Source organism: Lotus japonicus, chromosome 3, assembly GCF_012489685.1.
Source record: "Lotus japonicus ecotype B-129 chromosome 3, LjGifu_v1.2".
Classification (NCBI taxonomy): Eukaryota; Viridiplantae; Streptophyta; class Magnoliopsida; order Fabales; family Fabaceae; genus Lotus; species Lotus japonicus.
In genome coordinates, this window is record NC_080043.1 from 74,403,687 (window position 1) to 74,420,232 (window position 16,546).

General features: G+C 36.7%; 2 protein-coding genes across 2 annotated transcripts; both read left to right on the forward strand.

Annotated features, from left to right (window-relative positions):
• The first annotated feature begins 440 nt into the window (after positions 1-440).
• On the forward strand, positions 441-2,152 carry LOC130744709 (probable 2-oxoglutarate-dependent dioxygenase AOP1). Its single transcript, XM_057596868.1, has 4 exons — positions 441-448; positions 494-925; positions 1,043-1,358; positions 1,692-2,152. Exons 1-4 carry the CDS (start codon positions 441-443, stop codon positions 1,938-1,940), a joined length of 1,005 nt encoding a protein of 334 aa, XP_057452851.1. The 3' UTR covers positions 1,941-2,152.
• Positions 2,153-6,779: 4,627 nt separating this feature from the next.
• Positions 6,780-8,599, forward strand: LOC130745851 (probable 2-oxoglutarate-dependent dioxygenase AOP1). Its single transcript, XM_057598255.1, has 3 exons — positions 6,780-7,208; positions 7,307-7,628; positions 8,143-8,599. Exons 1-3 carry the CDS (start codon positions 6,844-6,846, stop codon positions 8,389-8,391), a joined length of 936 nt encoding a protein of 311 aa, XP_057454238.1. The 5' UTR covers positions 6,780-6,843; the 3' UTR covers positions 8,392-8,599.
• Positions 8,600-16,546: the final 7,947 nt, after the last annotated feature.

The following is a 16,546-nucleotide window of genomic DNA, read 5'->3' on the forward strand; positions in this document are numbered from 1 at the left end:
ATTTTTTATATTATTATTCATTATTATTCATTTTTCTCATACTAAATCATTTAAATAATCTACTCCTTTTCTAATCACTTTCTATCTATACTCATTTGCGCAATTCACACTTTTCCCCCAAAGCCAAACATGGAAAAGTTCACATCTCAATTCCACCCAATAGGAATAGATAAGGGGATATGATTAACGATGTGATATAAAAGATATATAGAAAGAAAAAATAAACTAAAATAGTTGATAGACATTTCTTAGAGACTAGATTCAAAACTTGCGAGTGGAAGTCCAACCCTCCCCAACCCCTAAAAAAAACAGGCCATAACACCTCAATAATGTTTGCTATACCAATTTCATTATGTCACTACATCTCTAAGTCAAATGTTCTATGTTCTAGACAAACATAATAGAGTGACAAATATTTTAATATTATCAATGTCGCAGTCATGACAATGTGAATTATTACTACAAAATAACATAATCAACAAAGCTAATCAAGCACGTTTGGGTTGAAATCTAGCTTAAATAAGCATTGTCGTCCAACCTTTGATCAAATTAGAGAAGGAAAAACTCGAAAGCTTCCTGTTATTGACTTCACTAATCTCAATAATTTGAGAGGCAGCAGTCCTAATTGGGAGGCAGTAAAATCCAAAGTTCACAAGGCACTAGTAGACTATGGTTGCTTTGAAGCAATTTTTGATAAAGTTCCTATAGATCTTCGCAAGGAAATATTTGGTGCACTAGAAGAGGTGTTTGATCTCCCTCTACAAACCAAGCAACTCAACGTGTCTAAGAAGCCCTTTCATGGTTACTTTGGACAGCATCCTGTGATCCCACTTTTTGAGAGCATGGGCATTGATGATGCAAATGTCTCTGAAAAAGTAGAAAACATGACCAAAATCTTGTGGCCTGATGGAAACCCAAGTTTTAGGCAAGTACTCATTTTAATTTGAAAAGCTTAGCTTTTTAGACTATGTTTTCTTTAATTAAATTTATGGAGCCTATATTTGCTTTTTCCTATTTCTTAATTTTCTTTTCAATTTGGCAGCAAAACAATAAATTCATTCTCTGAGCATGTATCAGAGTTGGACCAGATTATTAGGAAGATGGTTTTGGAGAGCTTGGGTGTTGAACGGTACTTGGATGAGCACTTAACCAATTACCTCCTCCGGGTTATGAAATACACTGCCCCTCAAACTACTGACACAAGAAAATGCCTCACCAGTCACACAGACAAAAACATTGTGACCATATTGTACCAAAATCAAGTGGAGGGTTTGGAGGTGCTGACCAAAGATGGCGAATGGTTAAGCTACAAGCCTTCCCCAGAAAGTTTCTTTGTTGTGATTGGTGAAGCTCTCCATGTAAGTTCTATTTACCTTCTCTCCATAAAACAAATAAATAAACCATACCAACTACCTTAGTTGGTTCTGGTGACACATGTCTAATTCTTCTTAAGTAAGATCTCTTGTTTGTATATTATAAATGGAAAACCCATTGCTGGGAGAGCTAACTCAACATGACATGAATGTTCGCAGTTTGAACAAAGATGTTTCTCGTGGAGATACATGTAGCATAAAAAAACATACCAACTGTCATGACTAGTATACTAACAATAAGTATTATTACCATTTGATATTATGATTGGATCATATTGAAAATTTATGATTTATGATGTTGTCTTGTGAAATTTGAAGGCATGGTCAAATGGGAGGTTGCATTCACCCTTTCACCGAGTGATGATGACGGGGAACGAAGCTAGATACTCTACAGGGCTGTTCTCCGTTCCCAAGGGAGGGTACATTATAAAAACCCCGGAGGAGCTGGTGGATGAGGAGCACCCTCTTCTGTTTAAGGGTTTTGATTATGCTGAGTTTGTCAAGTATTATCAAACTGAAGAAGGCAAGAGAGATCAGTTTGCTCTGCGCACTTACTGTGGAGTTTGAACTTTGAACTGTCAGTCATTGACCGTGTTACGTAATTGTGTTGTGGATTCAAATGTTCCCTAGACAAATTACCATGAACTTAATTAAACTCCACCTATGTATTTGCAATCATAGAGTGTGTACCATAGAAGTGTTGTATGCTTAAGCTTAATGTTCCCAAAAAATGTACCTTGGACTCAATAAAACTCTTAGCTATATGTATTTGCAGTGAATTTCTCCATTTTGATCACACATAGTTACGTTATTTAAGTCACAAGCATTGATTCTTAGTTCCAGAGTATTCACAAAATAGCTTTTACGCACTCTGGTTATACTCAATCCTTATTCTGTTCATGATTCGACGGGTACGCAATTTATCTCATTTTATTTGGTGTTCTATAATCATGTATGAGTTTCAATTTATTATGCTTTCTCATCACTGCTTCTTTACTTTGGAGATTGATTAACTTTTCTTAAACCGTTCCAGAGGATTTTGTGAAATTAAAGTGCCTCTACTTTTCAACCACTCAACAATTTCGATCACACAGTTTAGTTTCATATTGCTCATCAAAGCATTTATAATCTTCAATTAATTAACCATGTCCAAAAGCAATACACTTGCATAAGACTGAGGGTTATCTCCGATTGCAAATAGATCTTCAATTTCAATCAGGATTCAGCAAATTTCTCAGTAACAAGCATTGGAATAAACAAACAAAGCAATAAGAAATGCAATAGCGGCGTAGGAAGATCAAATTCATCAGTTACCTTTGCGTTTGTTGCAGTAGGGGCATGCCGCGCGACTGAAGGCAGAGAGCAAAATTTTATTTTCGCGCCCAGCGTCAAAGCCTCAGCCCTCAAAGGGGAGAAAAGTGAATGTATGCTGGCGATTGCAACTTATAGGTAAATGTTAGTTGTTAGTAAATTATGATAAATTATCGGTTCCAACTTTAGGAACAACCACTTATATTAGCTGCGTGTGTTTGGGAAATTGTGGTCCTCATTTTTCTTTTTCAATCATGTGATCTCACCTAACACGAATCTAGCTTATTTATTAATAGATCAACACTATTAATCAAGGTATCCCATATTTGATAGTGGTGAAATCAATCTCCTATCTATACCTTTAGGATCAAGTGATATGAGACTGACTGCAGAGTATTTTACTATTTTTCATTCATATGAATTGAAATACAAACCTCAAACTATTTGCTTAAAAGATAAAGTGCTAAACTACCACATAAATTTACTTTCTTTATATTTTATTTATGATATTCATTAAAAGTTTTTAAATATAATATGATGTTATCAAAATTTGTTTGAATATTTTATTTCTTATATAGCGCATTGCTCTGGTGGTCTTAAAAAAAATAAGAGAGTTCAACACTCCTCAGTTATTTTTTAAAGGCTTAAATAAGTTTTTGGTCTCTAACCTTTACTAAATGTTTGGTTTTCGTCCCTCGTCGGAGCAAATGTGGGTTTTTGTCCCTAACCTTTGCCAAAAGGTTTGGTTTTCGTCCCTCCGGAGCTATGGGTCAACGTCGGAGCTCCGGTGGCCCATGTGGCAATGCCACATGAGATTAATGAGGCCAAGTGTTATTTATTTATTTAAAAAAAACGAAATTAACTCACTAATTAAAAATCCCAATTAACCTAAACTAATCCCTCACCACAATGCACTAATTAACTCCCACTAATTAACCTCCTTTTTAATTAATTAATATCCTCACCCAGATTTCTTCTTCATCATCAACACCATCATCCTTCGTCATCTTCTTCTCCTTAACACTCCTAAACCCAGAAATTTACAGACACTCCATCCCCAACCCCAACCCCAACCCCATCTTCACCATTGATTCTTTTTCACAGAGGAAATAGTGCAGTAGCTATACAAAGGCTACAAACTATACAAGGTGCTATCCCAGTAGCAAAAAAGAAGCGGAGGGAAGAAACAGAGATGTAAAATCCCTACAAGCTACTAAAGCAATCCAAGAAAGCACAAAGAGAGCAGATGCGGCTTCTGTAAAAAATCAGCAGAAGAGGTTTTGCAATCTTGGACAGTTCAGTACCAAACTGTGAACATTTCATTCAATTAATCACAAAGAACAATCAGCCTTAGCAAAAATACCTCTATTGCATTCACGGTGGAATTCACAAGTGTTGGCAATGCTCTGGTTCCATTTCTAACACAAATACCCCCAACTCATTTATTCTACAGTATTCTTTTTCAGCCTCACCAGTCACTGGATCTAGCATAGCAATGTAATTCTTCACAACCAAGCCCCCATTCTTTGAAAGCACAGCAGCAGCACGAGATTTTTGAGCCGCTTCACTTTCTTCAAATCGAATGAATCCTGATTCTGCTCTCATCGTGAAATCAATGTTCAAACTCATTTTCTCTTCTCCACCCACAAAACCCACATTCTCCACCCAGATATGCCAGAGCACGAAAACACAGTTCTGCCAGAGCTTGAATGAAGCGTTCACGCTTCAAGGTTGAAGACGAAAACGAAGATTATTCAGAGTTTGGGTGGTGGAGGTCGTATATCTGGGAAATTTGGGTTCTTAGGGGTAGTGGGTTGTGGGTTTTGAGGTGGATCCAGAACGACGAACAGAGAGACGGTGTGCGGTGCGGGCCAGACGGAGAGACAAGATCAGGCGCTTGAAGAAGAAGAAGAGATGATGAATCATGAGATGAAGATGATAAATCCTGAGTTTTTTTTTTTTTTTTCAGATCTGGGTTAGGTTAATTAGTGTTTTTATTTTTTATTTTTGTAGGCTTAATTCCATTTTCGGCCCCTGATGTTTCAGAAATGTGCGATTTGCGTCCCCCGTGTTTAAAACGTGCGGTCAAGCTCCCTGACGTTTCTAAAACGTGCGATCGAAGCCCTTCCGTCCATATCCGTTTGGTTCCGTCTGTTGACCGAGTTGCGTCCACGTGTAATAAAACGAGCGAATTTACCCCCTGATCTTTCATCTTTGTGCAATTTGTCTCCCTAATGTTTAAAACGAGTGAATTTACTCCCTCATGTTTCAATAAAATTTAAAATAAAACAATTTAATTAAAAAACAAAATAATATCAGAATATAACTAAATATAAATTATAAAAAATCCAAATCAGTTCATCTTTTTCACCTGTAATCTCACTCTCTTCACCATAGCCATTTATGTATTTTTTGTTTGTGCTGGATCTGTTTTTTCATGAAAAATGGAGAGAAATGTGTGTGTTTGAAAGTGGAAGATGAACTAGGGAGAAAATTGTTATTACTATTCTTGATAAATGTGTTGTTTTTGTTAACGAACATGAATTGAAGATTCAATTTTTTTTTCTTGAATTGTTGTTGATTTGAATCTATTTCAGGTTGTGTTACTTTGATAATGAATGATTTGTTTTCATTCAAGATTAATGATATGTTTTTTTTTTTTTCTGAAACAAATTAATGATTTTTTTTGTTACAATCTTTTAAAGATTTATTTTTTGAAATTCTGTTTTTAAACATTAGGGAGACAAATTGCACAAATATGAAAGATCAGGGAGTAAATTCGCTTGTTTTATTACATGTGGGCGCAACTTCGTTTGGTCAACAGACGGAACCAAACGGATATGGACGGGAGGGCTTCGATCGCACGTTTTAGAAACGTCAGGGAGCTTGACCGCACGTTTTAAACACGGGGGACGCAAATCGCACATTTCTAAAACATCAGGGACCCAAAGTGGAATTAAGCAATTTTTTAAATGAAAAAGAAATAAAAAATTCCACCTCAACTCATTAAATGACGTGGACATGCCACATGAGCTTCCCGGAGCTCCGGCGTTGACCTAGAGCTTCGGAGGACCAAAACCAAATCTTTTGACAAAGGTTAGGGACTAAAACTCACCTTTACTCCGGCGAGGGACGAAAACCAAACATTTGATAAAGGTTCGGAACCAACAACTTATTTAAGCCTTTTTTTAAAGGATGTAGTATCCTTAGAAAATTCATGCGAATTGCACAAGACATTATTCACAAAAGTATTTATTGGGTATTAAGAATTCCCTAAATATTTTGCAGGAAAATGCGTGGACAATCGGCAAATAAAATTTATAGTATACGCAAATCAACTTATGTTCTTCATAATCATCTTTACAAAATAATCTTTTATTTAACGAAGTGAAAAATCATTATTTTTCAATGTTTAACAAATATATTGTAAAGTAACCACTTATCTCAAAAGCTTAAGCTGTTAGGTAAGAGTTATATGAATGATTTTATATTATATTCTAACACGCCTCGTCACGTAAGAGCCCTTTAGGCTTGAAACATGGATAAATGCACAAGCCCACCTACCATATGCTTAATTAAATTTCACTTTTTAATTAAAAAGTGAGGGAAGCAAGACTCGAACTTTAGACCTCTCGGTCATAGAGGCTCTGATACCATGTCAAGCAACCACTTATCCCAATTTACAGCTCTTGCAAATAGGAAATACTCATTAACCATCCTTCTATCTTAATTTGCTTAGTGCGTTTACAGTGAAGTGATAATAGTTTTATGTTTATCAACGGTGTGATACCTTAATTAACACAGGAAAAAAGGTAATGTATGTAGGAAATACAAGTTTTTTATTATAATCTTTTCTTTATTCATCTAATCAAGCCAAATCCCGAATAATATTTTCCAGACCAACTTGACCGGAAGAATCGTTTCACTAAGTGACTGCATCGATCGGCCAAATTTTATAGACTAACATGATAGAATAAAAAACTATGTTGAAATTATTAATGTCGCAATCATGACAATATAAATCGTACACGGTACTAAATAACTTAATCAGTAGCACTGCAGGTAATCAATCACGATTGGGTTCAAATCTTAGCTTAAATACGCATTGCATTGTCATCAATCTTGTAATCAAAATTAGAGAGGGAAATTAAGTGAAGATATGGGCTCAGAAACCACACGAAAGCTTCCTGTAATTGACTTCACTGACCTCAATAGCTTGGCTAATTGGGAGGCAGTGAAATCCAAAGTTCACGAGGCACTAGTTGAGTATGGTTGCTTTGAAGCCATTTTTGATAAAGTTCCTTTAGACCTTCGCAAGGAAATTTTTGCTTCACTAGAAGAGCTTTTCAATCTCCCTCTGCAAACCAAGCTACTCAATGTGTCTAAGAAGCCATATCATGGTTATGTTGGGCAGTATCCTATGGTTCCACTTTTTGAGAGCATGGGCATTGATGATGCAAATGTCTCTGAGAAAGTAGAAGCCATGGCCAACATCTTGTGGCCTGATGGAAACCCAAGTTTCAGGCATGTACTCATTATAATTTCTTTATTGTTTTAAGTTTTTGGTGCTTATATATTTGCTATTTTGCCCATTTCTTATTAATTTTCTTTCAATTTGGCAGCAAAACTATAAATTCATTCTCTGAGCAGCTATCAGAGTTGGATCATATTATTAGGAAGATGGTTTTGGAGAGTTTGGGTGTTGAAAAGTACTTGGATGAGCATCTCAACTCAACCAATTACCTCCTCCGGGTTATGAAATACAAAGGCCCTGAAACCTCTGACACAAAGCTAGGCCTCACCACTCACTCAGACAAAAACATTGTGACCATATTGTACCAAAATCAGGTGGAGGGTTTGGAGGTGCTCACCAAAGATGGCAAATGGATAAGCTACAAGCCTTCCTCCGAAAGTTTCGTTGTTATGATCGGTGATTCTCTCCATGTAAATTCCTATTCACCTTTTCTAATTAAAACAAATAAATAATAAACCATACTAACTATCAACAACTACTGGATTCGAATGGTATACATGTCCGATTCTGCTTAAGCAGAGTCTCAAGTTTGAGAATTGTAAATGGAAAAAACTCTGCTGGCAGAATTAATCATGGTTTTAAGATATCCATTGTGGTGCTGCCATGGTGGAATGGTTTTAGGATATCCATTGTGGTGCTGCCATGGTGGAATCTCATTGCGGGGTTTTGACTCTCTAGTACCATGACGATATTCCGCCATTAGCTATCATTATGTGTAAAATATATGGCGGGTTTTTGGTTCTCTGGCATAGTCCGTCATCCGTCGTTTACACCATTAGAACTAGCTACCACTATGATGTGAAGTTCGTGGCTTAAACAGAATTGCATGCCTCTAGTATTATAGTATATAATTATTATCATTTTTTTATGATTGAATCATATTGGAAATTTGTAATTTATGAGATACACATGTGAAATTCTCAGGCATGGTCAAACGGGAGGTTGCATTCACCCTTTCACCGAGTGATGATGACTGGGAACGAGGCAAGATACTCTACAGGGTTGTTCTCTATTCCGAAAGGAGAATACATCATAAAAACACCGGAGGAGCTGGTGGATGAGGAGCACCCTCTGCTATTTAAGCCTTTTGATCATGTTGAGTTCCTCAAGTATTATTACACTGAAAAGGGCCAGAGAGACCAGTTCGCCCTGCGCACTTACTGTGGTGTTTGAATTGTTGTCATTGACAGGGTAACATTACTCTCTTGTGTTATTCAAGTGTTCCCTAGACAAATTACCATGGACTTAATAAAACTCCTCCCTATATGGACTTGCAGTCATTGAGTGTATAATAAGTGTTTTATGCTTAAATGTTGCTAGGCAATCTACCTTGGACTAAATAAAAACTCTGCCTTATGTGTTTGCAGAGTGAATTTCTCCATTTTGATAACAAGTAGTTAGTAGTACATTATTTGGTGATCTTAGTTAACCTGCTCTAGATTTTATTCTGATTAAAAATAGTATAGAATAGTTAATTATTTGATTGGGGTTAGATTATTTAATTTTAAGATAAGATGATCTTGGGACTCAATTGATTAATTATAAATATCCTGTGGGGTCTTGCATACGAAACATGAAATGAAGATTGGCCTAAACTCACGAATGTAAAAGGTCATATCTACCAAAGTTCCAAACTGATTTTCGGGAATTATATATTTAACCAAGGTTTGGGCTGATTTTTGGTAAACAAATGAATTCACCAGCAATTTGGGAGGCATTGCAAGAAATAGGCCATTTATCCAAGGGTATGAACTGCCGGCACTATAACAAAAGACAGTTTTTGCGGCAATTGTAAGTTGAAACGATGGTGAAAAAATCCGCCACTTAAAAATAGTGCCGGTAGTTGGCCAACGGCTGTAAAACCGACCGTCGCCAAGAGGTTTTACTGGCGCGCGGTTAGTAGAATCCCCACACAAACAACTGCAAGATAACTACGACAGTTCAAACTGCCACCAAAGTCACTACCTCAACAATATCAATCTTAGATTTTCACCTGAAAAGTTACTAGAAAAGTTTGGGGCCCTTTGAACCGCCAGCAAAGTCCATAGTTTTTTCACGATAACGGCTATTTAACCGCTGCTAAATCTCTAGATTTTTATTTTATTTTTGCAGCTTTTTGTGCTCTGCTTTGTAGTTTGGGGTACATAATAAATTACTCCAAACAGAAAAAAAAATTGTAGCAAAAGGAATCATTCAAACAAATCAAAATACTTGCATAAGTATTGTATTAATCGGTTTTACATAATCAAAAGTTCTTAAAACAAATCCAAAAGAAAATTAACATGAAAATTATATTACTGAATTTTCTCTCAAATAATGATTTTTTATTTGCTTTCATAAGCACATGAAATAAAATTATGAAAATAAATTAAGAAAATGTAAGTAGGTTAGGTTATTAATAACCTTTTTATAAGTTTAATATGCCTGTAAGATCATATACATAATCAAAAAAAAAAAAACATAAATTGAATAATGTATCAATTTTTATGAATTCAAATAAACTACTTAGCAATTGAAATTTGATAGTTGAAAAGTTATATTTTAACTAAGGGGTCCAGTGAGAATCTCAATAATAAAAGAAATCAAACTTTAATGTACAGTATCTATAATTTTCCTTTTAATATGAATGTGTCTTAACTATGCAATCGACAGACTGAAATTTGGGCTTTTTTGGGGCCTTAACTATGCTGAGTTACACTATGATAAATTCGGTAATTGTTGGGGTTTTATGTCCTTTGTTTTTTATGAGTTCCCTGCCGCCTATTCTGAGGTTTCTGTGCTGTGTTTGAGCTCTTTCAATATTGGTTTGCTGGCTCCTGGCTAAGCTGGTCTGTTATGGTGCTTCTGGGGCTGTTTCTTTGATGCTTGAGGACGTGCTTTGGTGCCTTGCCTCCTCTTCCTGGCTTACTCGTTGCCTTGCCCGTGGATTTTGCTGAGTTTTGATTGTTGGGCTCCTTGCTGGTTCGTTGGAAAGTCGTGGCTTCGATTCAACTATGCTTTTTGTAGTCTTTAGAGCATCTTCAATGCTAGTTCTTAGTTCTTAGTTCTTAACACTATTAATGTGGGTTCGTACTGCCACATGTGCTTAAGCAATTCTTTGCAGATTTTTTCCAAAAATGAGTTTTTAGTTCTTAGCACTATTCATCTGGTCCCACAATATCATTATATTAATATTTGTTATTTTCATATAATTTTGATTTAAATTTAAATGTTAATTCAATACTTAAATTAAATGAATGAGAGAGAAAAAAATTAATTTTTTATGCTAAGAACTCAAAAAGTAAAACTTCTTATATAAGAACCTAGTTCTTATTTTTAAGAATTAAGAACTCTACGTCATGCCCTCCAGTGATTAAAAACTCAGTTCTTAGTTCTTAACTCAAAAATAAGAATTAAGAACCTTGCATTGGAGATGCTCTTAGTTTTAATCTTTTGCTGCTTGTGTTTTGTTCTGTTTTATTGTGCCTTTGCTTTTCTTTTCTTTTTTGGTAGTGTGTGCCTCCTTTGCTTTTTGCTTTGTCTATGTTCCTTATGTACTGATTATCTCTTGTTTTATACTATACTCCCTTCGTTCCTATATTTAACTGTCACATTTGAGTGGAGACACACATATTAAGGGTCTGATTAATTTTGTTGATTTTTAGAAAAAGTGAGGATTATTTTTCTATTTTACCCTTTAAAGTATGTGTTATCTCTCCTCATTTATTGTACTGACAAGAGCATTTGTTGTAAAAACACCATTTAATGCTTTCTTGAAATGCTAAGTTGACAATTAAATAGGAACAAAAAAATTTCTTCAAAGTAGACAGTTAAATAGAAACGGAGAGAGTATGTTATTCTCTTGTTTCGAAAAAAAAATATGAATGTGTCTTTTAATTTTAATTAACTAATAGCACTACGCATGGATATAAATTTTATATGAACTTATATGAAATTTTACTACTCCCTCCGTTTCTAATTATAAGAACTAGTTTTAAAATTTTCTAGTTCCTAAATATAAGACCTTTAACAATAATCTAGCAAAAAGTATTCTACTCTTCCATATATAACCCTTACATTAATGGTGTGTTTTCAATTCTAAAGTTTTAATTACCACCTACCATTTATTAGTGAGAGAAAATAACAAAGGGTAAATATGGAAGAATGTATGCATTTTTAAAAAACCAACACACTAATTAGACACATTTAATGTTTTCTTAATAAGCGCAATTTTTTGTATTAGGTCTTATAATTAGGAACGGAGGGAGTAATGTCTAAAGCACAGGGAAATTTTATGGAACACAAGGAAAATTATTTTAATGGAAAAATATTTTCTGTATTTTTTTTAAATTTAATTTTATTTAGATTATATAACTGAAAATAGTTTTATATATGAGTGTATTGATACATTAATAAGCCGGGAATATGCTAGCTGAAATAATAATTTTTTTATGAAATTCAAATAACTTTTTTATGATACGCTGGAGGGGCCAACGCTTTGAAAGAAACAACTAATCACTACGACCACTAGAGGACAACGCCTCATGAAGGACTATTAGACTCAACTTTGTTATACATACTAATGCATTTATGCAAATACCAGGTTTGATAAAAAAGCGGAGGAAGTCGGGTTGTCTGGGGAAGAAATAAAAGAAAGGAAGGATGCTCAAGCTGAATTTTGGACGGTTGCTAGGTTAAATGAGTCTCTCCTCCAACAAAAGTCCAGATCTAGATGGATTAAGGAAGGGGATTCCAATACGAAATTTTACCACTCGTTCATTAAGTGGAAAAGAATGAAGAATTCCCTAGTGGGGTTGTAAGTTGATGGTGTCTGGGTAGATGAACCTGCTGAGGTGAAAATAAGGGTTAAATATTTCTTTGAGAAGAAGTTTGAGAAGGATCAGTGGGCAGCTCCAAAGCTTTATGGGATCTCCTTCAGTCAACTATCTTGGGCCGATAATGAGCTTCTTACGGCTTCTTTCGACATGGAAGAAAAAAAGAAGTGATATGGGATTGTAGGGAGATAAAAGCCCTAGACCGAACAGTTTCAACTTTAAGTTCATCAAATCTTTTTGGTACCTTATGCACACGGACATTAAGAAGGTTCTTGATGACTTCTACCTTAGAGGTGCTTGGCCTAAAGGAAGTAACACTTCGTTTATAGCCTTGATTCCGAAGACGGATAATTCGATGAGCCTCAATGATTTTAGACCCATTTCTCTTGTGGGGTGCATCTATAAGATCATGTCGAAAATTCTTTCTAAGATGTTGAAGGAAGTGCTTCCCAAGTTGATCGATGCCAATCAATTTGCTTTCCTAGGGGAGAGGAATATGCTAGATAGTGTGATGATTGTTAATGAAGTGATTGTTGAAGAAAAGAACAAGAAAAAACCAACTCTGGTTTTCAAGGTTGACGATGAGAAGGCGTATGACTCAATCAGATGCGATTTCCTGCTCTATATGCTTCAGAGGATGAATTTCTGTAACAAGGGGGTGAGTTGGATTAGTGAATGCCTAGAATCTAATTCGGTCTTTGTGTTAGTCAATGGTAGCCCAAACCCCGAGTTTAAAATGTGAAAGGGTTTGCGCCAAGAGGACCCATTGGCACCGTTCCTGTTCCTAGTGGTTGCTGAAGGGCTATATGGTCTCCTTAAAAGGGCTATCGTGATTGATAAGTTTAAGGGCTTTGGCCTAGGGAGGAATAGAGAAGTGGAGATCTCGATGGTTCAATTCGCAAATGACACACTCTTTATTGGGGAAACATCTACTCATAATGTTGTGACTCTCAAATGTATTTTGAAATGCTTTGAATTAGTTGTTGGGTCCAGGTGGGCCAGCACCCTGCCTGCTAGGTAGCGTTCGAAACGGGGCGCTGTCTGCTACGCTATAAGGAAATAACGTTGCGCCCTCACTAACACCAATTGGTTTTGGCGTAGTGGTAAGCGCGTGATCCTTCAATTGGTATCAGAGCCAGGTCCCGTGTTCGAATCCCACGGAAGGCATGCTGTGCAGCTAGTTTGGCTGGCAGGTGTGGGCCAGCACCCTGCCTGCTAGGTAGCGTTCGAAACGGGGCGCTGTCTGCTACGCTATAAGGAAATAACGTTGCGCCCTCACTAACACCAATTGGTTTTGGCGTAGTGGTAAGCGCGTGATCCTTCATTAGCATCCGGTTTGAAGGTGAATTTTTTCAAGAGCAAACTCATTGGTGTAGCGATGGAGGATTCTTGTCTTAGAGGTTTTTCCTCTGTTTTGCATTGCACTGCCTCCTATGTTCCTTTCAAGTTTCTTGGTCTTCTGGTAGGGGGCAACCCGCGTAGAATCTCTTTTTGGGAACCCGTGCTTATTAGAGTCAAGAAAAGACTCGCTTTGTAGAAGAACAAAGCCCACCCGTTTGGTGGCCGGATTTGCTTGATAAAGAGTGTCCTATCCTTTATACCTTTATTCTTTCTTTCTTTCTTCAAAGCCCCGATCGGTGTCATTAATAGTTGTCATCGGATCATGAGGAAATTCTTATGGGGTGGATCGGAGGAAGGGGCTAAGATAGCTTGGATCAGTTGGGAGCGTATATGTAGGCCAACGGAAGAAGGTGGATTGAGAATCAAGGATTGGGGTAGGTTTAACTTAGCTTTGTCCGGGAAATGAAGATGGAGGTTCCTAACGGAGAAGGATAACTTTTGGAGGAAGGTGTTAATAGCAAATTATGGTCAGGGAAACTATTGTAAGGCTTTTGTGTGGTGGCAAGATTTGAAGAACTCATGCTTTCCGGAAGGTAATGGTCAATGGTTCGAAGGACAACTCAGTAGGAAAGTGGGTAAAGGAAACAAGGTTTTATTTTGGACAGATGCTTGGCTCAACAATTGGAAGCTAAACGAAGTATTCCCAAAACTTTCCTATTTTCCCATTGAGAAGCAAAGTCGTGTAAAGGATATGGGGTTTTGGCATGAAGGTATTTGGTTTTGGGATCTACAATGGAGAAGAGTACTAAGGAGCCATGAGCTGGAATTGGGCACTCAGCTCTCAACTTTTCTTCACACTTTTGTTCCAAAGCCGAATGTTCATGATAGCTGGGTATGGAATGCTAATCCGGAGGGTATCTTTACTGTTTGTTCTGCTTATATTTGTCTGCAGGGTTCTGAGTTAAGTTTCAGAGATGATGTGTGCTTGAATCTCTGGAGTACCCGTGGCCCTTCTAATGATGTTGCTTTTGCCTGGCGGGTTCTACATGATAGGATCCAAACCAGAAGCAATCTCAGGAGAAGGCAAGTGATTCATTCTGTTCAAGAGGCACGATGTCCCTTCTGCACGCAGTGTGAGGAATCAACTATCCATCTTCTTTTCTTGTGTCCAGCGGCTTGGAACATATGGATGGCTTGTTATAAATGGCTGGGCTTCTCTACAGTCTTGCCAGCGAAAGGAAGGACCATTTTCAGCAGCATATCTTTCCTTGCTGGTCCAAAACTCAGAAACAAGGAGCTTGTCTGCTGTGGATTTCAGTGATTTATTGCATTTGGAACCATAGGAATGGTTGTATATTTCGGAATGAATCTGTGAATGTAGACAAGGTTCTGGACCTAATTGCTCATTGTATGAGTGGCAAACGCATCCTATGCACTTTATCCTCCTCACTGTAATTGCTTTGCGTTTGGGTCTGCTGCTGTTTGAATTCGATGTATGCTTTTTGGGTGTGAGGAGGCATGGTTGTTGGGTGCTTTTGTTTTGTTTTTGAGGCTCAAATTGTGGCTTTGGGAACTGTTGTTGTTCGAGGATTGGCATACTGTGGCTAAAGTGTGTCTATTTTGAGCCAAAAGTAGTGGGATCGGGCTATATATACTCCCCTTGGTCCCTGTTTAATTTACATTTCTGCAATTTTTTTCTTCTTCTCCTGCCTCTTGTAAATTTCTTTTTCTTATATTTTCTTTGGGTTGAAGTACCCTAATAATTCACTTTAATACTATTTAGCTTATTTAAAAAAAACTTGGGTAGTTGGACATTGATGGAGGTTAGAGAACAAACCCCAAGTAATCAACATGGCTTTTATTTACTTAGCAAGATTATCTGCTATCGCATTTGCTTTGTGCGCAACTAGTTGGGATATGACTTCAAGACGAGGTAGGATCATCTGATGGATATCACAAACTAGCTCTAAGTAAGAATTGACCAAGATGCCACTACAAAGAACCGCCTCCACAACCTCTTTTGAGTTACATTCCATGATTACCCTTGTAAATTGTAGAGTAGATACAAAGTTTTTGATTTAATTAGTGAAATTGGAAAAACAAAACATAAAAAGGATGAAGCCAAAAAAATCACTTACACGGATTTGGTTACTCCCCTATCGCTTAATGTGCAAGCTGACTCTGGGGTGAGGGATTAAAATCACAGCTATCGACTGTGAAAATATCATGCTTAAGAAAAAAAAAGGGTTAAATAAGTTTTTCACCCCTAAACTAAAGCGAATTATTTTTCATCCCTCAATTAAAATTTCACTGGTTTACATCCCTTAACTTGTTGTACTATGTGGTTTTCGTTCCTTGCACTACTACAAAAAGAGGTTTTCACATCCCTGTAATTGATTGATGAAGTGGAGTGCTTGCGTGTAGGTTTTTGCTGATCTGTAGTTTCTATTTTCCAATTTAAATTATTTTTATTCAACATGTGTATTTTGACATCAGCCAAACGAATGAGATGGGCTTAAATAATAAAAGAAATATTGTAGATTAAGTCAAGAGTCGACAGCATGCCTCATGTTAAATGTCATGAAGCAAACTTATAGAGTCGATCATGCAACCAACGCTGCAATTTAGTGCCAATTTAGCTGGTGCAGCTCACTTGGCACTTTTGAAAATAAAAATTCACAAAAACTAAAGTCAGTTGTAAAGGCTGACTTGAGTTGAATCCTAGCTTAAATAAGCATTGTCCTCAATCTTGCAATCAAATTAGAGAAGGAAAAGTGAAGAGATGAGCTCAGAAACTACTCTAAAGCTTCCAGTTATATTGACTTCACTAACCTCAATAACTTAACTAATTGGGAAGGCCGTGAAATCCAAAGTTCACGAGGCACTAGTAGACTATGGTTGTTTTGAAGCAATTTTTAATAACGTTCCTTCAGACATTCCAAAAGAAATATTTGCCAGGCCTTGCCGGACAACTCACGTGGTAAAATAGCCAGCCATAGCACCTCAATTATGTTAGCTAAGCCAACTTGATCAAAAGAATCGTTTCATTATGTCACTACATCTCTAAGTCAATTTTTAGAGTAGACAAACATTATAGAATAACAAATATTTTAATATTATCGATGTCATGACAATGTGAATGATACCTACAAAATAACTTAATCACCAAATCT

Excerpts from the sequence above, each read along its gene's own strand:
- LOC130744709 (XM_057596868.1), top strand. Across the intron at positions 926-1,042 it reads GATGGAAACCCAAGTTTTAG|CAAAACAATAAATTCATTCT; the intron begins GCAAGTACTCAT and ends TCAATTTGGCAG. Across the intron at positions 1,359-1,691 it reads TGATTGGTGAAGCTCTCCAT|GCATGGTCAAATGGGAGGTT; the intron begins GTAAGTTCTATT and ends TGAAATTTGAAG.
- LOC130745851 (XM_057598255.1), top strand. The coding sequence starts at position 6,844 with ATGGGCTCAGAAACCACACGAAAGCTTCCTGTAATTGACTTCACTGAC. Across the intron at positions 7,209-7,306 it reads GATGGAAACCCAAGTTTCAG|CAAAACTATAAATTCATTCT; the intron begins GCATGTACTCAT and ends TCAATTTGGCAG. Across the intron at positions 7,629-8,142 it reads TGATCGGTGATTCTCTCCAT|GCATGGTCAAACGGGAGGTT; the intron begins GTAAATTCCTAT and ends TGAAATTCTCAG.